The 27,106-nt window shown below is 43.1% G+C and overlaps 1 protein-coding gene across 3 annotated transcripts in view; it reads right to left on the bottom strand.

The window, feature by feature from the left end:
* Positions 1–417: 417 nt before the first annotated feature.
* The window catches only part of evi5b (ecotropic viral integration site 5b), a 40,427-nt gene continuing 13,738 nt past the window's right edge, over positions 418–27,106 (bottom strand). Inside the window, exons 3-20 of one of the 3 annotated variants that reach the window (XM_079350979.1) lie at positions 24,225–24,414; positions 20,386–20,610; positions 19,936–20,010; positions 19,698–19,823; positions 18,826–18,969; positions 18,179–18,268; positions 17,832–17,929; positions 16,626–16,686; positions 16,487–16,540; positions 15,375–15,407; positions 14,803–14,961; positions 13,624–13,755; positions 13,374–13,514; positions 13,126–13,284; positions 12,635–12,781; positions 12,263–12,358; positions 7,317–7,412; positions 418–3,340 (exon numbers count right to left, since the gene is read on the bottom strand). In XM_079350979.1, coding sequence (XP_079207105.1) covers positions 3,068–3,340; positions 7,317–7,412; positions 12,263–12,358; positions 12,635–12,781; positions 13,126–13,284; positions 13,374–13,514; positions 13,624–13,755; positions 14,803–14,961; positions 15,375–15,407; positions 16,487–16,540; positions 16,626–16,686; positions 17,832–17,929; positions 18,179–18,268; positions 18,826–18,969; positions 19,698–19,823; positions 19,936–20,010; positions 20,386–20,610; positions 24,225–24,414 — 2,299 coding nt within the window. In that variant the 3' untranslated portion in view covers positions 418–3,067. The remainder of the gene's footprint in view (positions 3,341–7,316; positions 7,413–12,262; positions 12,359–12,634; positions 12,782–13,125; positions 13,285–13,373; positions 13,515–13,623; positions 13,756–14,802; positions 14,962–15,374; positions 15,408–16,486; positions 16,541–16,625; positions 16,687–17,831; positions 17,930–18,178; positions 18,269–18,825; positions 18,970–19,697; positions 19,824–19,935; positions 20,011–20,385; positions 20,611–24,224; positions 24,415–27,106) is intronic. The other 2 variants (XM_079350980.1, XM_079350981.1) reach the window with 2 other exon arrangements.

The raw sequence follows: 27,106 nt of genomic DNA, 5'->3' as shown, positions 1-27,106 counted from the left end.
ATCAATCACTGCATTATAAAATATAAATGAAACCTTCACTGAACTCCCCTTTACCATCTTGTCAGGACTTTCTCATTGAATAATAAATACGTGTCTTAATCAGCATTAAGCAAAAATACAAACCTGCTGGATCTTCAAGGCTGCCTTGCACGCGCTTTAAAAAAATGTGGTTTTCTGCTTAAAATGATAAGTTGTTGAGAGTGAGCTCTGAAAAACCGCGAGAAATCACTTCCTGAAAGCTCTCAATCTTAACAAGAATCTTCACAGAGGAAGACAGAGCTGAGACTCAGCATCACACGTGCTCAGTCACACTGGGCTGAGCTGGATCAGATCACAGGTCTCTGCGATGGACTGTAAATAATATATACAGTCTTTATATACATTTCTGCATTCATTACATGAAAGACAGAGAAGGAGTTTTATCAAATGTTTTTATTGAGAACTCATCACACATGCACACACACATCTCATTTCATCTCCAGAGTGTGCTGATGCCTCATAGTGTTGCCATGTGTCCTTACTGCACTACAGGCTCAAGAAAAAACAAAGTGCCATAACGTGTTCCTCTCCCAGCAAACAATCACAAGGTTTCTTTTTCAACAAAGGGATATTTTCAAACTCGTTTTTTTTTTTTCCTTTTTCCTCGACTTCAAACACTGCTTCGTTCACTTTCACTGAACACTGGAGTTTAGTGTTCAATACAGGCATTCAGAGAAATTCTTAGACAAACCGCTCACTGCTCATGAAATGGAGTGAAACTGTCCTGTGGATGAGCACAGAGTACAGTGTTTATACTGAGGAAACACTTGAAAGGTCCTGACTCCTCTCCAGATTGAATTATTAAGTGTGCAACGTTGTGATATCTCAGATTGAACTCCCAGTTTTAAACTCCTGCAAGGCAGTCATCTGGTTAATGTGCAAATGTACGATACAGAGAACATATGATAGGCATGACTCATATTTGACACATTAACAAATGAACTGAAAGGGACGTGTCAGAGAGCTCGGAACGAACGGATCATAGTGAAGAAATGAACGTGAACTCTGCACTGATTTTTAACAGCAGACTGTGTTCAGACCCAAAGCAGATTTCCCGGTACGACCTGCAAAGTCAACGCAACGATTATTCATATCAATCAAGGAAAAACCAATCATGCAAATTCAATTATTTTTCTTGCAAGTTAAAAAAGTCCAGCGTGGAGATGTCTAGAGTCTGACTCAAGCAAGACGATAGATTATTTTAAATGTTGCCTTTTGTCTCGTTTCAAAAGAACATATTTTTACTTTTACTTATATCTGGATGTTTGTGTTGAATCATCTTCAGTCTAATTTGATTACAAAATCCATTTCTTGGAAGCCTTGCTGGTTTTAGTAAACCAGATTACAAATGAGTAATCCCAGTCCTGCGCCAAGTACAACCAAAGCTAACGGGTGAGAACAGATTTCCCTGTCGCCCTTGAACAAGTGGAGGCAGCAGGACAGTCACCCTATAAAGTCCACCACAGGCGACTGTGAGCTTTGCTTTGGTCTGAACACAGCAACAGGGCCGTGGATAAGAGCAAAACACTGAGGGAGGGTCTTTTTCATTTTCTCTTTTTGAATAAAGTCAAACAGATGATGATAAATGGCATTTTTTCTGAAGGGCCAGGCACAAGAAAAATAAAGACATTTAAGAATGCAATCCTCAAATGAAAGAAGAAACAGGTCTACTTTTCACCACGGCAGGATTTCAAACTTTAATACGATAGGAGGGAGAAGAAAAAAAAGAAAAGAAAAAAAATTAAAAAATCAAGACATCGATGTCTGTTTGATACCATGGCAACAAGAAAAGAGGTGTTATGGGTAAGTTGTTGCTTTTGATTACCAAACATCCTAAGAAAGCTCCTGCCCCCTCCTCAGCTCAACGTCTGTTATAGAAGTTTCTTTTTCATCTTTATGATGTGTCCAAAGGACTTAAGAAACGTTACCTTTAGTTGATCTTTCATTTTGAGCGTGCCATTACTTCTCCCGCAGCTTTGGTTTAAAAAAATATCAGCTTGAAGATCTTAATTTACAAAGCTTCAAGTTTCAGTAACACTCGGCATCGAAAAGTATCAAAGTATGGAAGATTTCAACAACCTGACTTCCTGGTTTTTATTTCTCTTGCACCTGGCTCTGACGCTGTTAAGTTTATTTTTTACTTTTATCACCACACGTGAACTCAATTTGTCGACATTGAACGTAATTTTCAAGCAGAAAAAAAGATTGAAAGTCTTTTCCTCACACGCTCGCTCCGTCACAGAGTATTCACTTGAACTTTGTGCAGAATGACGAGGCCGAGGGAACACCGGGTATGTTTCTCTCTCCTGTCTCGAGTTCATCTCAATGCTCTCACAAACACGTTTAGTCATTTGTGTTACCATAGCAATGTAACTTACATGTCCCTTTTTTTTCTTTTGTGAATTGTGCATTATAATCTACACATCAGATATGCACTACATACATATTTTTCAAGTTCAAACAGAAACAAACATGATACACATTTACATATCTACAAGTCATTGACCTCGTGCTGCTCTGCTGCAGCATCGACGAAGGCCAAACCGCCATTGCAGGCAGCTGTACGGGCTGTGTATGGTATGTTCCTGCATGATGGAAACTTAGGAGTAACGGCATCACGTGTGTGATGTTCTTTTGTAAAATGCTTTTAAAAGTATAAAAACGCCTTGAAAGAAGTGTGTGATATAGCATTAACAGGTTTTATTGCACAGTCTCTCTTTCTGTGTTGTGAGTCGGGGCAGCAGTGATCCTCCTCCTCCTGGCCCATTAGAGTTTGATACACTCCTCCACATTAATGATTTCTCTGCTGAGGTCCATGCTGATGATCCGCCTCTGTCAGTGGTGTTTGATGCCCTCAAGTAGAAAACAAGAAAACTACAAACAAGCTAAATAAACTCAATCCGTAAGTGTGTTTCTCATGATATGAAATGATGCATCTGCTTTCTGAAATTTCAGACTCCTCCTCTGAAATGGCTGCTGGGAACACCTCCTCTTCCCTGACTGGCTGCTGACAGCGTCTGTCCCGACATCACACGGAGGTGGACTTGCTGCTAGAGGGTACGGAGAGCCGCAAGGCTTCGTCGTCCTCCTCGTCCTCCTCGCTGTCCGTGTCCGGCAGGTTCGGCCGCAGTCTGATACGACCGCCGCTCCTCAGCTGGCTGTCCTGCAGGACGGGGTCCTTGACTCCGTCTTCATCTGAAGACTGGTAAGACCTGTCATCCCTGACATAGTGATTGACGATGTGGATCCCATCAAAAGTGGGAGGATTGGCCAAGCCCCTCTGTCCTTTCAAGCAGCAAATCTGTGAGAGGAAACACGAGGAGCATGAGGAGCTACATTGAGATTGTTTAATCCTGCATGCAAACAGTAAGTTTGACCAGTATAACTCCAACAACACAAAGTGGTCCCATGTTTGGCAGTGAGGGAAAGTGTAACAGTACAGGATGAGATGTTTCACGTGCAGGCGGGAACTTAAACACATGGGAACAATATACACGCTACAAGCTGTGTCCATACTGTATACAGCTAGATCACAGTGGACACATTCAAATACTACACTAGCTCTTAGGGCTGGTTAATAACATCAATTCATCAATGCATTGAAATTATTATTTTCCCAATTCAACATTGATTCTGGGAAATTCTGAGATGGATTTTTTTCTCGTTGTAATGTCGCCCCTCTCCACTGGGGGCGCTGTGACAAGTCGTTTGTGCCATTACAGCATACCCTATGTTTATTATTATTAGGTTGTTACTGCAAATTCAGCTCAGGCACAAATGTGTACTTTGGAGCATGCTGACTACCGTTTTATTCTTTGTTTATTTAAAGACAAATGTGATGATAAAATAAATGTTTGAGTCACTATGCTCTAAACCAAAACAAACAAAAACATTTATTTCTGTCATCTCTTTGTGTTCTGAAATCGATATTGAAGCATATTGATCAATGTTGAATAGAATTGAAATCGAGTCGTGACCTAAAGAAGCGAAATGATATTGAATTGTGAGCTTGTGGACAATACTATCTCTGAAGACCAGAGATCCAGCACCATTAACCATTATGTACAAACTGAAAACAATAAAGAAACTGTATGATCTAACAGCAGCACTGTGGAACAACAAAACAGGGACAGAAAAGAAGTTATCGCCCAGCATGGGATTTTTTGAGAACACTTCAGATATTGGAGATGATTTATTCACAGATTATAGATGTGATGAAGATCAGGTGTCTTGTGGTGCTGCAGACAGTGCTGAGAGTTTCTTAAAGGGGTTATATGTAACTTTGTCACATCATTAAATCGTGTTTTACAGCCCTTTAGTAAGAGAACTGCTCACTGATGTTAAAAATGAGACATTCACTGTCTGTCTGTGTTGCCAGTGTCACTTTTTTTTTTTTTTGATGGACTTGGGTTCGGGTTTTTTTGCAAATGTTTCAGGAAGTGACATTCTATGTCTGTTCTCGACGTCCCCCTCACACAGCTCTGCTTTGACTGGACGGAGAATAAAACTAAGATGGAGTCTGTTATTAAAAATAAACGACCGGCCTTTAGCACACTACAGACTCTATGTAAGCACAAGAAACCAAAAAAGGTTTAATCAGTAGAACCCTGCCGAGCCAAACTAGAATCTAAAACTAGAGTGAACACTGGAGAGCTTTTCATTCAAAAAGGACTGAATGGGGATAAAAACGGACCCCCAGATGGCTTCACTTCTATTAAAAAGGTAAGATCATTCTCTAGAACATTTCACTCGTATATGTATGAGTATGCCGACGAAAGTGAGCGACAGGATGCTGGTGTAGTTAGCCTAGCAGCCTGCGGTGTCATTACAAACACCTTTTTTTTTTTTTAAAGTTACATATAGCTCTTTTAATTATCTCAAACATTCATCACATTGGAAATCAGTAAAATGAGAGGAGTTTGGACAAATGAATGTTTCATTCCTTCCAAGGTGAGGCGAGCTCCATCTGGGTCTATATCTCAGACAGTCCTGGAGGTGTCCTGAGAAAATCTTTGGATAAGTGGCTGTAAGGTGTTATGTTACATCTTCTCTCTCGTAAAACTGAAACACGTTTTTTCTAACGAAGGGTTTGTGTACTTCTTTCCCTTTTTTTCTTTGCTGCTCCTGAGCGACTGAGGGGGAAAAAACAAGCGTTTCTTAACATAAGCTCCAAAAACTTCAAGGATTCTTGCAACATTAAAAAAAAAAAAACTTATTTGGACAAACCCTAAGAAATTAAGATGGCAAAGTGCCAAGTGTCTCATAATGACGTTTCAGTTCAACAAGAGGAAAGTCTAACCAGTAAGTTTGACTGATGTGCATCAGCTCATGCTCATGATGTTTCTGTGGAAGCTTCCAGTACTGTCTCTCGTGCATAGCTGCTCACGCCTTGATATGGGAGGGGCCACACAATGATCATGGATCAACCACTGGGGTGACAAAGTAACATCTGGACACACTTACCTGTGTCAGCCTGCCATGCAACAGACAGACATGTAGGAAGAGATGCATTGAGAGGGGAGTTCAGAGCTCAATGTATACAAGGTGTCAAAAATAAGCCTCCGTGTAAATGCACCTGTCTAAAGATGGCCCTCTGACTTCCTGTTGTTTCCGTGTGAAAAGGAAACTTTGATGTGTTCAACATCTGACTGGCTGAAGTCACAATTTCCAGCAATATGATACAGGTCGTACGTCTGTGATGGAGGAGGGTGGGGGGACAATACGAAACACTATCAGCTTTCAGGTTTGCTCAGTGCGGGCGCCTGAAGTTGCATGAGTCAGAGAAGGTGGCACTTAAGATAACCTGACCCCCGAGCAAACTGAGCAAGAGGGGAAATGACTGTACCTGCTCTGACTTTCTCATTTCTGTGACACTCTTGGTTCACTTCTTATGTTTTCCTTTCTTTTTTTTTTTGTTTCAATGAAAGACACAAATGCCAAAACATGTTACCCTCCTAAGAAAGAATAATACATAATCATGATGATGCCGTCTGATGATGTTTAAAAAGAAAACAGATGTTGAACTTTGCATTTTGAAAAAAAAAGTCATTGTAATTATTATTCTGCCAAATAAAATAAATAATGGGCAACATTTCATTGGACCTGAAACACGTCACTTGTTATTTGTGTTTTAAAGTAAATAAAATATTATTCAACCTTTGAGAGTTCGAGAACTAGTTTCTTCTTAGTTTATAAGCAGCTCTGACACGCACATGAACATTAACATAGATCATAGATGTCCGTCTGTGTTCCTGTTCGCTCATCTTTGTAACCATGTTCAAACTTACACGTCACATGGAAGACGATAGATAAACCCGTCAGTGCACCGAAGACATCAAACATTTAAAATCAGGAAACAAACAGATTTACCTATAGGCCAGCACAATGTGTGTGTGTGTGTGTGTGTGTGCGTGCGTTATAAACATCTTTTAATCTTGACGGGTGGAACAGCTGATTAATGATCATAACCTTCAAATAAAAGGTCCACATTGCTGCGCTGCCTGTGACTCACGTCTGCTCTGCTGCACGCTGCTGGAGTAGCTATTAGAGGAGAAATCAAGTCAGCATGTGATGTGCATCTGCAGCGTTAACGGGCAGCAGGACGAAGTGCTGCTCAGAACAACTCCAGCAGCCAGGCTGAGTTACTCCAGACAGTGACTGTATTAGATGCACGCTGACATTTGAGTGACGTACAGACTCTACGTTAAACTGGGACCTGGGCTTCAGATGGAATGTTCTTGTCTTTTGACTTTTCATGGAAAATTACAACCTTTTTAAGTTTGTCTTCCCATCGAGCAGCAAAAAAAGTTCAAGCTTAACATGTTGAAGTTTGCCTCACTTGAGACTAAACCGGTGAGTTCATGTTGAGGCTGAAGCTTTCTATAGCGCCGCCCAAGCATGCTTCAGAAAGCTTCTGGTCAACAGTTGACTTGTTCCTCCTAAAATCTTCCCTTTGAGTGTTGAACTCGTCTTCTCTGCCTCTCCTCTGAACACTGTTTGTCACAAACATGTCGAGGTGATGACTGTGACGTGTGCAGTTTGAGCTCCTCACAGGAAGTCTCTGGGTGTAGTTAACACTTATACTTATCTGTTAGCCTCAAAGTCAAAACCATATCTGACTGAATGTTTTGAAATGCAAGATCAAAGCAAAGGCAACAACAAAATCTGAATCTGTAACTGAGAAGAAGAAGAAGAAAAAAAAAAAAAAAAAAAGCCAAATGTTGCAAAAATAAGGCGGTGTGAACAAATGGACCCGAAGCTTGTTTTCAAAGTCTCACCTCGTCTTTCAGCTCTGCTATCTGGTCTTTGAGGTCTCGGATGTACTGACTGGAGTCGGTGTGGTTCAGCTGGCCCTGGACTTTTCCTTCTTCTTTCTGTTGGTGCAAGAGATGCAGTGATTCAGGTGCTTTTCTTAAATCTGGAGGAAGGTCAACAACTGAAACTTGTAAAGCAAACAGATGTGAATACACATGAATAATAACTGCTGTGCAGCCGGGGTCGGATTCGAACCCACAGCCGCTGCAATGAGGGCTGTAGTCTCTGTATATGGAGCGCGCAACAATAATTAAACTCTCTCAGCTATCACACGAATGCATCCATGAGAACAGAGGATCTGAAAATAACTTCAAAACACGGAGAGGATAAAAAACAGAACGCGATAAATGATCGTTGTTTAAGTGAGCTGATGAAATGACCCAATCCATATTCCACATTTTATCTTCATTGAAGTCGATAAGCTTTTGTTGTTCCTGCTCATGCACACTGACTTTAACTGTCTGTCCTGCTCTGGGTCCTGGGTCAGGGGGACGTTAAAGCACTGAAGTCTTGCACATACAGACAGCAGCAGGTAGAAAGAAAGAAGCTCTGCGAAGTGGCCTTAGGAGACTGAAGTGGCAGATGTCATTTTGTGTTTGATTTCCTCCTCGGGCTCTGGGGACGAGGCTGCTGTGTCGCTTTAACAGTTAAACAGCCCATGTGATGTTTACTGTCCTCAGTGAAGACATCTGGAGACAAAGTCGTCGTGCACGGTTTCAAACCTCACTCCCAACCTTGAACGTGCCCCAGCTACGCTGAGACTACCTGAGGGTGGAGAGGAGTTCAAACCACAGGCTGCAGCCTGGGAACACTGAGAGGCTGAAAAAGGAAGAGCTGTAACTAACTAACTGGCCAACACCCCAAAATATACACAGGGTTTCTGATTCCTGTGGTAAGGCCGGGTTATAAACAAATATGGCAGGTCCCAGTGGGCCCTTTTTTTCCCCACACGCAGCAGGAGTCTAAACAAGTGAGTTTTTTTTTTCAGGAGTCTGTTGTTTTTGAGGTTTCACGGCTCCAAAGCGATGTAACGATAAAAGAGACAGCAGGAGGCAGTTCATGAAACGTCCTCGTGCTCAGCTGAGTGAATCAACAGGTGTGAGGCTGTGACGTCTCAAACAGACCTGCCATCTTCACGCTCCTGGATACTGGAGCTCTCACAGAGGAGGAAAAAGTAGAGAAAGTAAGTAAGGCAAAGCAAGGAAAATGAGTAAGCTGAGCAGCTGCGTCAAGGATATGAGGGATATAAACGTAGAGGGTTTATGGACTCATTTCAGTAGACCTATGTTGTATGCACGTGACTAGGTGGCTGTGGCTCAGTGGTAGACTGTCGTCTCTCAACAGGAAGGTTGGGTTTTTAATCCCCAGCTCCTGCAGCCACATGTCTGATGACTTGCTCCTGCTGCTTCTTCAGTGTCTATAAATAAGATTAGTTTTTCTGTAGGTGGCTTCATAGCAGCCCATCACTGTGCCAATGTGTAGGTGTGACCCGGCGGGTGTTAAAGCGCTTTGAGTAGTCAGAAGACTAACAAAAAAAACCAGACTCAAGCTCAAGTCCATTCAGCAGTTTCAGTGACTGATTCACAGAACAAAACTGTTACCTTGTAACGCCAAAACAAATTCAATATGTTTAAGATTTCAAAGTGTGAGCTCAATATCATATTTGGGTTTGACATTGATCTTTTGGGTGACAAAGGAAAAAGCTTTGCTCAGAGTGTCATGGAGCTTGTTGAAGCATTGTGTCCACACAGCTTAAATGCTGTTTTAAAAACGTCTCATTAAAACAACTGTTTATGATGAAACATTCAGCACGTGTGTGTATGATCTGTGACAACATGTGATCCATTTATATCAGTCACTTTCAGTTTATCAGTATCCTATGAGTCCTAGGGCCACAGTCCAGATGTGCACAGTAGAGTTTCCTTTTATAAAATCCTATTTTAAGTTTAAGTGTAAAATTTATTGATATAACTGGCAGAAAAGATTCGTGCACCTGTTAGGCGCTCAAACATTGAGTATAAATCTCTGAGCATGTCACAGAAACCTCAAAATAAACCATGCATGTCACCTTTGGTAGAGTTGCTGCTTGAAAAAGAGAACCCACTTCCTCTCAGAGCAGAGACTGTGTAGCTGTGATAGTGAACAAGACAGAGATCTTCCATCGCAGCTCAGTGGACGTTATCATTCATCTGTATTTGTTTATGAAGTCTCTGCAGGTTTATCAGTGGTGTTATTAAAGGGCCATGACGTCAACATCACCTTCAACGTGTACATTACTGCTATGAACCACTGATGGTCTACACTTAACAACGACACTTTGACAAAGCTTATCTGATCAAACGGTGACCTTTTACATCTTAAAGCAAGCTGAAAACTGTCAACACCAACTCTTTGCCAAACAGGGCATCAGACTCATTTTTTTCCCCTGGTAAGTGAGGCAGATTTCACCCACAAGTTATAGAGAACAAACCAAACCACAGACCAGAAAGCCAGAAACTGCACACTGATTTTTAAAGTTTCAACCCGGTCGTGACACTAGACTAATCTCCGTTATTAAAATGCCGGTCATGAAAGTGTGACGACTTTCTTGTGTCAATAAAGTTCATGGCGGTTTCTCTGATATTAAAACACTCATCTGAGTGCTCCTTATGCAGATTCTGTCAAGTATGGGGGCAGCAGTGGTAAACTCTGCTGTTGCATGTTTTGGCTCTGTCACTTAGTAACAAAACCTCAGACCACACTGTGTGTGTGTGTAAGTGTGTGTGTGTGTGTGTGTGTGTGTGTGTGTGTGTGTGTGTGTGTGTGTGTGTGAGTGTGTGCGTAAGTGTGAGTGTGTGAGTGTGTGTGTGTGTGTGTGTGTGTGTGTGTGTGTGTGTGTGTGTGTGTGAGCCTCTGAGGGGCTGTAGGTGTCGTACTTATAAATAGTCCAGGCCTCCAGCTTAAACGTCTTTAACTCAACTTCCACTGTTTGATAATTACAAGCTGTGTTGAGCAGGTTATTGCACAGCTGTAAATAGTTATAGTTACTACGATCAAAAAGTCACTGACTCACTAAGAGAGTTACTGCTTTAAAAAGTAAATAGTTATTGAGGAAAGTAACTTCATTACTTTATTTGCTTCAATCCTCATATTTGCGTTCACATTATTCAGTGTTGCTAAGGCAGCATCGTGACGTGACATCTCGCACCTTTCAAAGAACACTGGAGTCATTTTCAGTTTGGAGATATTTTACAGATTAGATCTCGTCAACACACCTGTCTATCAGTCTGTATTCAGGCTGACAGATCGCGGAGCAGACAGTGTTTTAAAACGGTATGGAGTGTCTCCTGCTTGGCCTGTATGGTTTCATAAGAATCCAGTGTTTGAAGAACTACAGTCTGATTTCAAAAAGGAGAACTGCTGCCTAATATGCAAAGTGCTGATAAGAAGAGAAGGAACAACAATGGAGATAATCACTGCTTCTGACATCATCTTTGATCTGCTTTAAGAGTTGTTTTTATCCAGAGCTCATTACACATGATGTGAGAGAACACTGATTAAAGAAGTGTCAGACGCTTACTCATGACTGACTCACCAAAAACAATCTTTCATGAGGTGACAATTCAGGAATTACAAAAACAAACAAAAAAAAACCCCCGATTCAACTTCTGACCACATTTTTCATTTCTTGCTAAAAAATCTTAACGCTGAATTTTATGTCCAACAATTTACATGCATCCGACCGACCAACCAACTACCAGAACTGACCGCCTGCTAGGAGGTCTACAGACTCCGTACATGGGATGGCTACACTCACCACTAGGTTACTGAAACATTTTAATGAGTGTTTACAAAAGACTGACATTCATCCTCTTTAGCCTGTTCACACATAATCACAGTTTCTGCCAGATGCTACACTTCCCGGTCATGACAAACTGCAGCTTTACTTTTCCTTCAAATTGCAGGTAACCAAGTGTTGCACCTTTCAACAAGCCGTGCACTCCTCCTGATTGGTGTTGAGACGAGCTGTGATCAATCAGAAGTGCTGAGTGTTGGCAGGGGGAGAACACGCCTGTATTTGTTTTGGTCACCCTTGTTTTGTATAGCGTTACATTTGTTTGGGGGTAAATATGGGTGTCTTCCTGCATGCTTTGTTAACACTGGTTCATACAGTTGGACTGAGTGAGAGTTTAACTAAATTCATGACAGTTCTTCAGCCACAAAGAATGTGAATAGATAAGTGACCTAATCAATACACTGGAAAACAAAAATAACCAACATGCATTCTTTATAGTTGGAGTAGGACCAAACTAATGGTCACTAAACCTTCTGAGCCTTGAAGCCTCCTCAAACAATGATTAGTTTTTGACATATCCATATCTGGAAAAGGCAAGAGAGTCATTTTAAGACAAGAAGAAAATATCTCAGCAAATCTGTGGTATCAACGCAAAGTGGGTGTGGTTTGATTCTTCCTGTCAACGAGAGCAAACCAAACTGTTTACTTACATCTCAAAGATCTGATGGGTGGGTACAAATCAGTGATCTAATCTTTTTTTCCCCCATCAGAGCCCCGCCCATTTCAAACCAGTGAATAATCTGATGTGTGAAACCATCGCTCCCGTTCAAACATGTCCGAAGCCCCTCACTCACAGTGAGACAGTCCTGTATATCATAATTAATTGTATTCTAGTCCTTAGTACACACGTTAACTATGACTAGCATACTATGACTGCTTCAACATCTGTTCAACGTAGCTTTTTTGAGATGATTTTTATGACTTCTCTTCCCCCCCTTTTATTGCGGTTTATTTGTCTGAGGTGAGGTTCCTTCTGCTGAATGTGGTTAGTGAAGGAGTTGTGTGAGCGTTATGTTCGAAGCAGAGGCTGGAGTGTGACAGACAAACCTAGCCAGGAGTGAGTCTGGACTTTACCTGAATCTCAAGCTCCGAGATCTGTTGCTGGAGTTCAGCCATAGCAGCAATGTTGTCAGCTTCCCTCAGCCTCACCGCCATCACCTCTTCTTTACTCTGAGACGAAACCAAGACAGGTATAAAGACGCTATTTCAAAAAGTGACAAAGCCCTGGAGAAGTTTGCTGCAGGATGACCCGTTATAAAACCACGAGAAAGAACTCTCTCTCTGAAAAGAAAACAAGTTGCTTCCTCGCTCTCCATGTTTGAAAACTGACCTTTAATCTTGTGATTCATCTAACATATTTGCACTAACGTTCTCCATCTATGTGGGTTAAGACTGTTTCCCCAGGTTGCCCGTGCTTAATGTTGCAGATGAGCAGCAGAGTTGTACCTTGCATTCAATCTCGGCTTGTCTCCGTTTGATCTCTTGCAGTTGTGCATGCAAGTCTTTGTTTTGCACCGTCAGTGTTTGCACACATTCCTGCAGGCAGCGAGTCTCCTGCTCCGCCCGTCGCAGCTGGTTACTGTGTATCTGGTTCTGATCGAGGGAACATCCAAGAAAAAAAATAATATTACTTTGATGAATGAATGCGTGTATATATTAAGGAAATAGTGACAAAGGTGCATCACAGGATCTGTCTGCACTGCTTCAAATTCGGCTGGCTGAAATACTTAGGAAAGGGAACTGCTGCCCTCTGAAGGACACAAAGTGACAATACAGGCAGAAAAACACTTCACTTACTACAAAGCCACTATTACAATATCCCTTTTATTCCAAATAATAAGGACAAAGTATGAAAGGAAGAGCTTACAATCTAGAAATGCTCATCAAAACAACACATGTGCTAAGTCAGGTTCATGTATTGTGCTCCGATTACGAACCTGCGTTTCCATTTCCAGCATCCTCTGCCGTGTCTCCCGTAGCTCGGCCTGGGCTTCGGCTTCGCGCAGCCTCACACTCATGAGCTCATCTTGCAGCTCGCTCAGCGTGTTCTTCTTTGGACTGTCCTTCCAGCGACTGGCCGTGCGAGCCAAGTGACGCTGAGGGGAGATGTGAGTCAGTGGCCTTTTTTTCATTTTTACAGTCTGATTCTGACTGATTATTACATCATAAAAATGTTGCCGCTCACCTGCCAGTGCTCTTCCAGATCTCTGACTTGCTGTCGCAGCTCTTTCAGGCCGGTCAGAGCTTCCGCCTCTCTCAGCTTCACGCCGATCAGCTCCTCCTGAAGTCGAGCCACGTTGGTGTCATCTGGTAGAGATGTGTTTCTCTGAAGAGAGAAAAGTCAGAGTTTGAATCTACAGCAAGTAATAGTTGCACAGAACGCTAAGATAGTGGCAGCACACAACCTTTTTGTTTTTTTTGTTTTTTTAACGCACCTTTCCCATTTCCAGGATCTTGTCCTGCATCTCCTTCAGGGCACACTGAGACTCGGCCTCTTTTAGCCGGGCCTGCACGAGTTCCCTCTCCAGCTGCAGGACAGACTCCTCAGAGTAGCGCGGGGCTCTCTTCTACAACATGACAAGAGTGTGAGTGAGACAAGCGAGCAAGGCGGAGCTACAAATGTGGAGGAATTTAACCTTCAACGTAAACCAGGTTTCCAAAGAATTCCAGCTAATTACAGACACATCCGCATCAGTCCATGACTTTACAACGTGTGCTGACTCGAGGTCTAGTCAAGACCAAACTAACCGAGACCAAGACGCGACTCAATAGTTGAAACTCTTCTTCCGCTGTCTGCAGCAAGTTTAGCAGAGCGTCACAGCTGAGCAGACGATGCCCTGCACATTGGTTTACGATGACATCATGTTCTTGAATACTGTTATTTATGGTCTTGGTACCTTAGTAATAGTGAATTGGTGATAAATCAAGAATTTTAAAATTCATCATATTGGAAGTTGTTCCTTATAAAACCAGTGTTGGTGCCACCGTCAAATATCCTACATTTGTTTAATTCCAACTAAATGAATCTCTTCACACTTCAACAGACTTTCAGCATTCAGTTCAGCTGACATCAACCATTTAGCTTTCACATAAATAAATAATAACCTCCCATTGTAGAGCAAGATGGCAAATTATGTAAAACACAGTAATGCGTACACATAATCATGTGAGTCCAACCATCAATAATTCAGAACAACAGGAGAGAAGAGGTTCAGTGAGAGCAGCCTGTGAACGAGGTGCCATGTGTGAAAAGACGACCGCTTACATATTCATGAATGTATTTCTGAGACTGCAGAGGAGCAGAAGTGGTGCCCCGGCGTTACAGTGCTCCATGTCCCGATCTGAATTCATGCATGCCAAAACAGATCATTACCTGAGAACGATGTGCAAAGTGAGAAAAAACACTGGTCGCCCATCTGCCTGCGTTACACTAAGACACATGTGAGTGTGCTGACACACATTCACAGGTCAGCTCGCGCACACAGCACGGTCTTAACAGAGGTCCGGCATACGTTTCAGCTCTGCACATCACAAACTGATCTGGAAGACTCAAAGCCGAGGCTCCTGTCACAGACGAGCAAACTGCCAGATGGGGACTCTGTGGCCCTCCTTACCGCGTGTGGCTGCTGCTGCTGCTGCTGCTGAAGCTGCTCGATGGTTTTCTGAGCCTGCTCCAGCTGAGCACTGGACTCCTCGCTCTGCTGTTTGACCGTGGCCAGCTCCCGCTTGACCAGGTAGTTCTCCTCCGCCTCCTGAGCTCGAGTCACTTGTCCCTTTGGACGTAACCAACCGAGGAGGGGGGGGGGGAAGTGAGCACGACAGAGAATGAAAACGACGGGATGGCATGGAGAAGATAAAGGATTGGGTTTCCTTAGGACATGCTTGGTTAATTCTAACAATGCAAAATATTTCAGTTATATTTCACTTCCTTAGATCTTTTTTTTTTTTAGGATTATCTTAAATGTTTCTGGCACAATGTGCGGTTTCATGCACTTTTTTTCACCCTGTAATCAGCTATTATGATCTGGTTTAGTTTCTTAATTCAGAGAATCAGTAGAGGGTATCAGGGTCTGTCTTATTACTTTGTCCTTCATTGTGCTAATCATAAGCATGCAAGGCTACAGAGAGAGGAGTAAAGAAGGGTGCAACATCAAGGGACAGGTCGAGAGAAAATAAGAGGGTATACCTGGATCAATCTATCTGCCAAGGAAGCACTTTCCTACAAACAGAAATATCGACAAGAGACAGCAGAGAGAGAGAGAGAGAAAGAGAGGGAGGGAGAGAGAGAGAGAGAGAGAGAGATAGAGAGAATCCAGAGGACAGTTTATAGCACACAAAAGAACAATTGATTTTGTTGACAGAAGAAATACAATGTTCATTTCCCCTCCACGAATCTTGTCTTTTTTTTTTTTTTTTTTAAAGATTGTACCATGATTTTGTCATTAAGGGGTAGAAAAAGAACATTGCATGCAGGTGTGGTCAAAAAGGTGCAAACAGGCTGGTGACAAACTCAGGCAGTGCAGGAACACAGTGAGGTTTTAGACAGGAAGAAGCAAAGGAGAGCTGGAGTTCGAGCAGGCAGTGAGGTATGGTGCAACAACGACACAATTAAAGTGTTACGGAGCGATGCATTGTTTAAGTGAACAAAACGCCTGGCTGGATTTGAGTTAAATAAGGTTCCTCCAAGCTTTGGAACAGTTAGTAAGAGTTGTAAAGGAACGTGGAAGTTAGGTAACAGGGCAGCAGCTTCCAGCTGGTTTTAAACAACGGACTCGATCAGACCAAAGTGTTCCACGTTGCAGGCAAACGTGGCGTAGCGGATGCCCCTTTGCAGTCCACGGAAGACGTCATGCATGGCGCCTCTACCGGGCAGCAGTAGTGTCAAAGTGACACAAAAACGTGCAGAACGATACAACTGCAACTGAGCATGCAGTGCTTTGTATCAGCTTGAACAGCATCAAGCAGCACATCCGAACAAGCTTCTTACATTCCCCGTCTCAGTTAGTGATGTCAGGAAGTAACTACAGTCACTCAAGCCAAGCAAACAGTCACCATGGTGCCAAGTCCAAATCTGGCGTCTGTTTCTGACTTTACCTACAATCAAAACAGTTCTCAGAGCGCTGCAGTAAACCCAAACAACAAGCAGCCCAGTTAAAGACGAGACTCCATCATTAGGACGAGATGCATGATGTCAGAGCGTACGCGGCTGGATGGGTTAATGTCATGTTGATGAGCGGGGAGCTTTGTCTGATGGTTTGTCTGGTGATGGAGCCACAGTGACAAACACGGTGCACTCACTTTCTCTAGTGTGTCTATCCTCTGCTTCAGGAGCCTGTTCTCTGTTCGCAGCCTCTGCAAGACAAAAAAAAAAAGACAATCACATGAAAATAGATCAATCAAGTGGAGCCTTTATAAAACAAAATCGCTCTCTACCAACCTTAATCTCCACCTGCTCCTCCATTTCTTTCGTTTTGATTGTAGTGTATTCTTTCTCTAACCTGAAACAGATCAGTCATTAAGTAAAGAGCCGGGGTTGCATTTAGAAAAAAAAAAATAGGTGCGTAGAGTCCTTACAAAAAGCGTACGAGTGACCAAAACCCCGGAAACAGGGTGTGCACAAAATAATTCCGATGTTTTAAAACTGTGCACGCACGCAATGTTTCCTTTATAAATCACCATCTACCTGAAGATGCGTGCGCATGGATCAGCGTCATATTCTACCCTCAGCGTTCCCACATTCAAACATGAACGGTCAATGCAAAGGAAATGCGAGCGGACGGATCTGATCCAGCGCTGGATCACAGCGGAAACCCCGAGTTTAGACGAAAAAAGAAAGAAATCTACGGTACTATCAGATCCACAAAAGGAGGAGTTTATAAATAAAGTGGAGGTGAAAAATCACAGAATGTGTGTTTGCTGCAGCAGGAAGGTCACCATGTTGCTGCTGCAATCACAGTCTGCCTGCAGCGCCAAAACATCCACGGCTCATCACTACGCACAACAGCATCTGCAGTGTTGATGTTTGTAGGAGCCGCACTCCTTTCTTCTTGTCAGAGCGCTCGCGTCAGTCAGCAGCCTCTCAAACTGAACGATAAGGATCGGCGAACAGCAGCTGAATCCTGCTCTATTCGTGACGTTTAGGAGGTTTAGTGATCGTGTCCGAGATGCTCGTCTCCAAACTTAACTCATGGAGAAGATGTGCTGAGAGCTTCTCTTAAAACGAGGATTTGTTTTTAATATTTTAAGAGCAAAATACACAAACAAGTGGAATTATAAGAAAATCACACAAACTATAAATTTTGGCATTAGCTACAAAAAAAAGAAGTAATCATGAAGACGTTATGATGCTTTCTTTTTCTTTAATACAATTTCTTTCTGGGGCTTTATGACTTGAGTCCAGAGAGGACAGTGGATTGAGCAGGAGACGAAGCGGGGTAGAGGCGGGACTGACATGCTGAAAAGGAGCATCACGTTGGACCGAGACGTGGCCAACAGAGCAAACCTACTCGGCCATCGGCGCCACGTTTTGAAAGGTTAAACAAAGAATTGAGAAGAGCTGACGAGGATGTTAAGTGATGTGCTTTTTCCAAGGTGTGACGAAGGAGGAGTTCATATGATTTGATGACGTGAGAGCTGCGCTTACTTCTTCATCTTCTTGGCGTTGTATTTAACCTGATAAGCAGCCTGGATGACTTTATCCGGTCCGCTATCCAGCTGGTGCGGGATGACCCTCTGAAAGTGCTGCGAGACAGAGAGGAACACACACACACACAAAACAGCTCCTTACAACAACTCTGTCTTAGTCAGGCGTTTCTTTGACCTCAAAGCACGACACCACACGTCAGCATTTACACAGGTTCACCATGGGAGGAAACGTATCAATTACCTGGGCGTGGTGGAGATTCCTCCCAAGGTGCTGCTGTGTATTTAGCAGCAGAAACCTGAACCTGTCTAAACGATAAGTTATGTAACGGGCCGTGGTGATTTTACCTGTAACATTCCCTCCATGTCGAGCTGGATGAGTTCAGTCTGGTTCATCTGGAGGATGGCAAGGCCCACGCGGAAAACTATCTCCAGACCCTGAAGCAAGTGGACGACAGTGAACACGGAGTCACGTTTTGAAATTTAAGAAAAATGACACTCTGTTATCTCTAAAAAGAAAAAAAATCTTGTGATAGTTTAAGAATGAGACACTCCAGTTTTCAGAGTAGTGATGAAACAACCTGTCGTTACTTGGTTATGATTGGCGTTTCTATTATCTCCAACAGGTGGTGCTAATGGATAACCTTTCAATTATAGTAAGTATGTAGTCAATCTAGAGCAAATGTGAAGCTCATATTGCTTTCAATGCAAGGATTCACCGTTCCTCTTTTAGGTTTCATGTCTGCTTTTAACACAGCTCTACTGAGGCGTGTAGCCACAGTGACAGGCAACAGCTTCGACAGCAGATTAAGTTCAACTACTATTAGAGAAACAAACACTAGAAAGTTAGAAGATGGTTCACTCTGTAATCCTTACAGAGTGAAAGAGCAAACATCTCAGCTGAATGTATCTCGTGGAAAATGTGCAAAAATACTAATTCTGTACAAACTGACACGAAGAAGTGTGTGAAAAAAGCATACCCAGTTTTAACTGACCTCACACATGAAAATGTCAAAGATCCTTGTTGCGACGGGCAAAGGGAAGGAGGTGAGGAAGATGGTGAGGAACCAGGAGGAGGCGTACATGGATGTGTGAAAGCTCTGAGCCTGGAAATGCATATGAAGGTCCGGGAGTTGCTCCTGCAAGTTTAAAGATCAAATGGATTTACACCGTTATGACAAGTCTTCAGTCTCATTTAAACACGTCCGCTGGGACACGGAGCTGTGCTGAGCGTTTATACTTGTGCACTCGTGCGTTTGTGCTGCTTTGCGATTACGCCGGCAAAAAGAGGTGAAGTGTCTCTGTGACTTTATTAAAGTTTTAAAGGCTTCTTTGTGTACTTCACACAATGGGGACTAATCAAACGGATCACGTTCAAGGACGACAACACACACACAAACAAACTCGAGGAACAAACGAGCACTCGTGTGCGCCCGAGGTACTTTCAGTGTAAAAACACTAAACAGTCCCACTTCTCTGCGGCTGTCTCGGTCTGTGATGCTGCAACACTGTCCTTATGATTCTGGGTCAAGTTAATTATCAGACTGCAGGGGAGGACCAGGCGTCATTCAGAGTACGAGCTCCTTATTTGACTACATGTGACAACATAAGAACAACAACAATTCAAAAAAAAGAAAAAGCTCAACAGAATAGGAATTCAGTTTGCAGTTCAGAGAAGTCTGGCAGTAGAGATATTTCAGAATTAAACTACAAAAATAATAATAAAAAAAAAGGAAAGGACAGAAATGAAAGAACATTTTTGGTTCTTATTCAATGTTCTATACATGTTTGGATGCTTGACATTTAGGCCGAGACATTTAAATTTAGTGACCTCGACAAGCTGGTGTGCAAAGCGCGAGGCTCCTACCTGGATCATACACTCAAACTGGTACATGCAGAGTCCCAGCTCGGCCATACTGGGTTTGAAAAGTTCACGTAGTCTGTACTCCTGCATCAACTTCACAAACACACAGAACGCCTCCTCCTCTGGCATCTGCAAGAGACAAAGACACGGGATCCCATCAGCCCATCACAGATCCGTCTCTCACTTCGACATGTGAAATCTGTGAATTTGTTTGTACGTTCGGTGAAGATGGGATCGTTACCTGCATGAGCAGCAGTCCTACGATGAACGCACTTCCTTGACAGTAACCGACCTCCCGGTCAACCAGAGAGTACGCCTGAGGAAAGAGGAGCTCACTTTAGACAGTCAGAGCTCTACATCCTTTCTTTGTGTACTTGCTCGACTGTCAGTTTTTTTATTCGCTGCTCTGTTTTGTTTGTTGTTTTTTTTGTATATTGTTACCATTTTTGTTACCATTTTATCATTTTTGTATTTATTTTTATTAATTTCTTCTGTTCGTTCGTCTTTTGAATCATTTCTTAATTCTTTATCATTTCTGTTGTCATGTTGTAAATTGTCTCATGTTAGGACGAAAAGGAGATGGGACATCTCAAGGGGCTTATACTTTACAAATGAAATACAAAATGCAACCCTGAAACAGAGCCGGAGACCTCGCTGTGTTGTCTGTACACAGTTCTCTTCGGAGCGTTACCTTCATGACGTTGAAGAGCACTTCCTGACCCAAGCTGTCTTTCTCCTTGAAGAATTCGTGCTCAGGATATGTGCGGGCGATGTCTCTGCGAATCAGCCTCTCGCAGGGCGACGTCATCTTCAGGAGCTCCGAGTACTGGTCTTTGATGGGCAGATTCTGGGCGTTGCACAACAGCTGCCACACTATTGCTCGAAAGTGGTGAGGGACCCCTTTTCTTACAAGATCCTGCCGAAGGAAAAAAGAAAAAAAAGGGAACAGATACTTTGTGAAATTGATATTGATCCAGCTATTATAAAGAACCAAGGCTGTCACCATGACAACATCTTAATCTTCGTTACGACACTAAATATCAAAGGACAGCCATACTGGTTTCCACCACGGCAACTAAAATCCGTCTTGTTTTTAAATAGCAACAACTGCAAGCAAACTACACTACATGGCATGAAAACACTGGCAACGTGTCAGTTCTGAAAGTTGCCAACATAACCTTTTCATCTTGAAAGAAGCCGAGGTGACGTTACAAACCGTGAACACCCCACTGCTGCTCTCTCTTTTGCTCGCAGCAGCAGCTTTGGTTGAAAGTATTCACAGTTTTGTTTTAATAGAAACTGGAATCAGCTTTGAGCACAGAGTGTGATTATTGCTGCAGTGTGGGGCCGTAACAACACGTGTGTTTTCTGTGAAGAAAAACAAAAGACACTTGCATTTATGGAAGCAGGATGGAGCTGCTGGGATGCTCTGCACTCGAATATTTTTTTACCATTTCAGCAGAGTCAGCGTCTGTAATAACACAGTTTTCATGACCACACAGAATCTTGTCAGAAGGGCACGATTTGTTTCCAAATAATACTGCTGATACTATTTGATTAAGCAATTTCCTGTGCTGACAGGGAACACTGGTCTTTCCTGCTGTGGTGGAAACGTGTGTGTGTGTGTGTGCATGTGCGTGCGTGTGTGTGTGTGTGTGCATCTGGTCAGTGCAGGGTGCATCTGGAGCAGAGCTCCTCCCACACAGGCCTTCAGCAGGAGATCCCTCTCGCCTCTCAGAGGTTAGACGAGACAAACGGAGCTTTGTGCTGGAACAATGCAGCGCCTCATCGCTCGACTCAGTCCAAGTTAAAGCTTCTTTCTAAATGAAACCACCGATTTATCTCCTGTTCTCTATTCACACTTCATCCACATCGACAGGTTCAAATACAGATATCATGTTCATCTTTATCATATTGACATAACATGTGCACATTGAGCCCCCCGCCCCCTTAAGGCAGACAGTTAAAAGCATCAGTCCATGTGCACGCTGTCACTCGAATATCTGCACTTCTGTTGGGGTTTTTCAAACGATGGAGTCGTAGCATGACAGGCTGCAAAATAAAAGGAACCAGGTTACACACTGAGTCTCGAGTGTTTTTACAGGCAGCAAGTCTCTCTCTCTGTCCGTCCAGCAGGGCATCAGAGCCTGCTCGTTTGGAGGAGCTCACGCTTGTTCATTTCTGTCTGCGTTCACGGCCAATGAGAAGGTTAAAACACGAGCTGAATTATCTGCAGTCGTCTCCTTCATCATTCAAAACGGACCCGGTGAGGAGGATCAAGTTAAAACTCTGCGGCTCAGCAGAGGACTGTAAGTGAAATGAGACGGTTACAAAAGTTTGAAGAAATGACTTCAAAACGTACGATGTAGTCAACCGGCGCTTCGTGAGAACTCTGACGAAGTCTTCAAGGTAAAACACAGGACTGCTGTTTGTCAACATGTTGGGGCTTTAACGAGCTATGAATCAGTGCTTTGTATTGAGCAGCCTAATGTGATTGAGTTTGATAACGCTCTGTCAAATATCCACTCATGTAAATACAAATCCAGACCCGATGAAATGTTTGAAAAGCACAGCTGGGATTGTGCTGACAAGTTTCCTTCCTTCATGCGTCTCCGTGGAGGCAAGAGGGGGAAGAAGCATCCCATGTGTGGATTTCTCTACAGTTATGATTAATGCCTCATGTTAGTTGCGACAAACAGCCATCTGCTCATTACTACTTCTGTTGAATTACATACTTCCTCATTTCCACACTAAGGGAGCAGAACAGCCCCCCCCCCACATACACACACGGTGCAGATGTTGTGCTCGGTTGAACGACGGGTGGCTTCTTTAACAGCAACTTGTTTCTGCACGCTAAAGGGACGGCAGACAACAGACTTCAAGTGTGACAAACTCTGAGTAAGGCATGGTGAGGATCATGGGGATGGGATGGGCATGAAGTCGTGATTGTGTGACTTTGGGTTGCATAACTAATGACACCCAGCGTCACACACACCTCCAACGACATGAGCTAAGACAGCAGACAGAACAACAAAGAGAGAGAGAGAGAGAGAGAGAGAGAGAGAGAGAGAGAAAGAGAGAGAGAGAGAGAGAGAGAGAGAGAGAGAGAGAGAGTGAGTGCCAGGTGACGATACGGAGTGATGATGAATGTTTGTTTTTTAGCAACCTGTTGTCTTCCTGTCCTGAGGTGATCCACTGCTCTGTCTCTAACGTTAGCATCAGTCGAACAGCGTCGTCATCAGTATCTGTGGTTGAGCTGGGTTGAAGTCAGAATGAGCAGCAGTGACATGATGCTGTCTGGGAAGTATTTACTTAGTTGGAGATGGTATTAAAGCGTACCAGTTAAGACAAGCTGGACCATCAGATAGGTGGGAGTTCCAAACGTAGTGATTATAGCTAGCTTGACAACACAGATGAACAACATCCAATTTCTACGTAGGACATGGTGCCACCGTCCGTCATCGCTGCGTTTGCCGCCACTCTAATCGATGCTTTTGTTTTTACTTCACGGGCCAGCAACAGCAGCCCGCTCTGCTACGCTTCATATTCCATGTCTATTTTTTGACGCAGCCAGCTGCGAGAACACATCAAGCCCAACTGACTAAATCCACCCTGACTGGAAGTCAGACAAGGGAACGCGCAGAGTATCCGGTCAATTTGAAAATGAAACCCAATATACAGACTCCTGATTGTAGATACCACATCGTCACTTTGACACCATGAGATCAACAGAGACACAGGAGGAGCAGCAGCTCATCTTTAGAGAGTGGAAGAGACATGTTCTTTGTGTTTTTCTCTTTGTTCCTGCGTGATCTTGTAGCTCTCTCGTGTACAGGCTGCACTGCTACGTTCGAGGAACTGCCTGACTTTAATGTTGTCTGCATAGAGCTGTAGGAGAGCAGCGTCTGTTGCTCCTGTTGATTGGGCCTATAGCGAAAGAATCCTTTGTTTTGATGAGTCGGCAGTTTTCATGCCCTTAAATAGCTCGTTCACTTCAGTCTTTTGTTGGTGAGGTAGCTGCAGGCAGCTAACGGACTCCCTGTGATGACTCGTCCCCGTTTATCACACAGTTATCAAAGCAACTTCACAACAGGGTTATGGCAGAGACAGTGATTATCACAAGACTTCAGGGAGTAGAAACAAACAGACTAAAATTAGAGGCAAATGTCAGGAGCTAAAATAGATTCAAGGACAGCACTTCAGGGTCACCCCGGAATAAGATAACCTTAGAGAAGGGCCGAGTCACCATGTCAACAAATGGAGCCGTTGTAGCGTTCAAGTGAAGAGACAACACAAGTGAGACGGAGCTGACCGCATCTTCACTTTCTTAGAAAGTTTCTGTTTTAGTCCAGTCTCTTTCTGCGGCTCTGTTTTTCTATCATAACAATAAAAAGGGACGATTTTAAAAAAAACACTGATGAAACATCAGCCTTGGCCTTGGCCGGAGTAAATGTGTCTCAGGAAGCTGTTCATCAGGTCTGCACGGGACTCGGCAGTCACTCAACAAGTAGTCATGTGCGCTCGTCTCACCTTAAGCTGCTTCTCCTTCTTTTTGCGCACCTCCTCCCACTCGTTGACGATACGTCCCCACATGATCCACGTGTCCTCCTCCAGGTGCGAGAGGTTGGAGGAGGCGGAGGAGCTGGACACCAGGGAGGAGCCACTGTTACGTCTGGAGCCGTTCATGGAGCGCAGCGACTTGCTGTCTGTCTCCAACAGCCTGTAGTGAAGGCAAAGAGGGGGAACGTTATTCAATGTGAACAACAACATTGTCTCCATCTTTGTCTCTATGAACAATTAGGAAAAGTCTGGAAAACTATTATAGGACACCGTACGACTATTAAATCTGTAATGGATGTGAAGCTGTTGTTCAGACACAATGTTGTTACTACACACATCCTGTACTTCACAGTTGTGTGCTGGTGTAATAAATGCATGAATGTAAGTTGAAGAAGAGGTGCTGCACACATTTGGAAAATCGGCGTGCCGAACCTGCACCTCAGGGCGCGCTCACAGGAGCTCCGCCCACAAAAGATGATCGTCCAAGTGCTGAACGTCAGACCCAGTTAGACGGCCAAGTCAATAATCAGTCGACTCTGAGTTTGAACTTTACAGTTGGAATAACCTGACTTTCATGCAAACTGTGAAAACGTCAAATCACAGTTTGAAATGTTCAGTTACCTCTGCTAATGTTCAAACCACAACCCAACTCATCTGTAGCTGACGATGACTACATGCAAGAGTATCTCATTTCACAATAATGATAATAATAATAATAAAAACAAGAAGTGTAGGGAGGTGTAAGACCTCCACATCATGGACTCCACGTGACCACACATCAACTCTTAACCTTCCAAAGGTTTCAAACGGCTTCACATCTGGAGAACACTGACACCGCTCCACTCAGGACAGAAATGTTCTGTCATGAGAGAAAGATGATCAATCACTGCACTCACTTTGTGTTAAAGCTAGCAGCAGCCCTCATGCACAGGTGCTGACACGAGTCCTGCTAAAAGGAGAATCAGTGCCAGACAATCTGCAAGCTGAGATTGAAGCAAACAGACAAACCACATCCCGTGTTGAAATCAAAGCTGCCCACACTTCTGGAGTAGAGCTAAAAATGGACCGCTCATTTTTAAGCCACTTAGCACTGATGTATTACAGCGTTATAGACTGAAAGCACAGCCAGTTCATAAACCACACAGCTGCTGACTCCCACATGTCGAGTTTTTAAACCACATCTGACTCCAGTTTACTCAGAGGTGAGGACACAATAACTTTAATAACAGTTTCAAGGTTCTGGGTTTTGTTCATCAGTCCCAGTACTGCAGACATTCCCAGACTTGAAGACCTGACCCCAAGTGGGGTCACAAAGAATTCAAATGGGCTTCCCCTAAAATATGTATATATGTGTGTGTGTGTGTGTGTGTACACACACACACACACACACACACACACACACACATACATACATATATATATACCGTACATATAAACTAGGGGTGGGACTTTAACATGTTAATTATGATTAATTAATGACAAGAAAATAATCACGTAAAATTTTTGTAACGCATTTAATCACAGTTTGCCTCATAAACAGCGCAGGACTGTTTGTCTTTTCGAAACTCTATTTGTCCCCGTGGGGCAATTAGCTCACCAAGCGTTCGACCACAGGAGCAGCAAACTGCTGACAGAGCAGGGGGAGCAATTCAGGGTTAAGTGTCTTGCCCAAGGACACATCGGACATGTTGCTCGCAGGAGATGGGGATTGAACCCTCGACCTTCCGGTTGAGAGACAATGACTCTACGCACTAGCTTTGTGCTAGCTTTTCACTAGCTTCGCCACAAGTACAAACAAGTGTTTGCAGCCTAAACTCGACCAAATGACTTCAGGACCAAAATGAGTAATTCAACGTCTGACAAACTTACAAATTCACTCGCTGAATTGATCGCTCTGGTCTGTAGACCACTATTAGTGGGAGAAGATAAGGGGGTTAGAAAATGTGCTACAGATAGCAACATGTGATCCAACTTTCCAGCTGCTGTGCAGAAAAACTATTTCAAACAAGAGCCAACAGCTTTATGAAACTGAGAAACAAGTAAAGTTGGATGCATTGCATTCATTCATCCACCAAAATCCTTTCAGATTGAGAAGTGTTGCTTTTAGGGCAAATAATGTAAGTAAGTAAAGTTTATTTATATAGCACCTTTCACAGCACAAGGTCACAAAGTGCTTTTACAAGTATTAATCAGTAGAAAAAAACAATAACAAATCAACAACAACAACTCATTGAAATATGACAAATTGATGCACTTAAAATGCGATTAATTAATTAGAAAGCCCCTGAGTTAATCAGTTAAAATGTTTTAATCAAGTCCCACCCCTAATAAAAACATGATACATTGTCCAGCCCTATGACACAGTAGAAGACAATTGACTTGAAGACGATTGAAAACAAATCCATTTGAGCAGAAAGCTGAACGTGTTTCAGATGTCTGGGGTCGCTAGTTAAACTCAGGAACATTCCCCCCCCCCCCCAAATAAGAAAAACACAACTGTTCTTGGTGCGAGTGCTTTACAACAACAGGGACCTTTTTGAGAATGAAGCTTTCAGCTCTGGACTGTTCTGATTGGTTCAGTTCTTGCAACATTTGTCATTAACGCCACCAGTTTTTTTTTCTTGTAGCCTCACACACACTAGTACCTTCCACACATCAGTGATGTCAAAGAAGAAAGCAGAAGAAGAAGAAGAAGAAGGACAACGTGAAAAGTGAACGCTCAACTAAATATTGATGCAGCAGGAACTGGAAGCTGTAAGCTTCAGTCATGAAGGTGCTGCGTTATATAGATTAAAAAACTGAAATAAAAACACATGAAAGGCAACAACACCTCTGCAGGAGTTTGTTTTGAT

This window comes from Symphodus melops (assembly GCF_947650265.1).
Source record: "Symphodus melops genome assembly, chromosome: 8".
Classification (NCBI taxonomy): Eukaryota; Metazoa; Chordata; class Actinopteri; order Labriformes; family Labridae; genus Symphodus; species Symphodus melops.
Note: the sequence above shows the minus strand (reverse complement) of the source record. Positions and strands in the feature narration are given on the sequence as shown.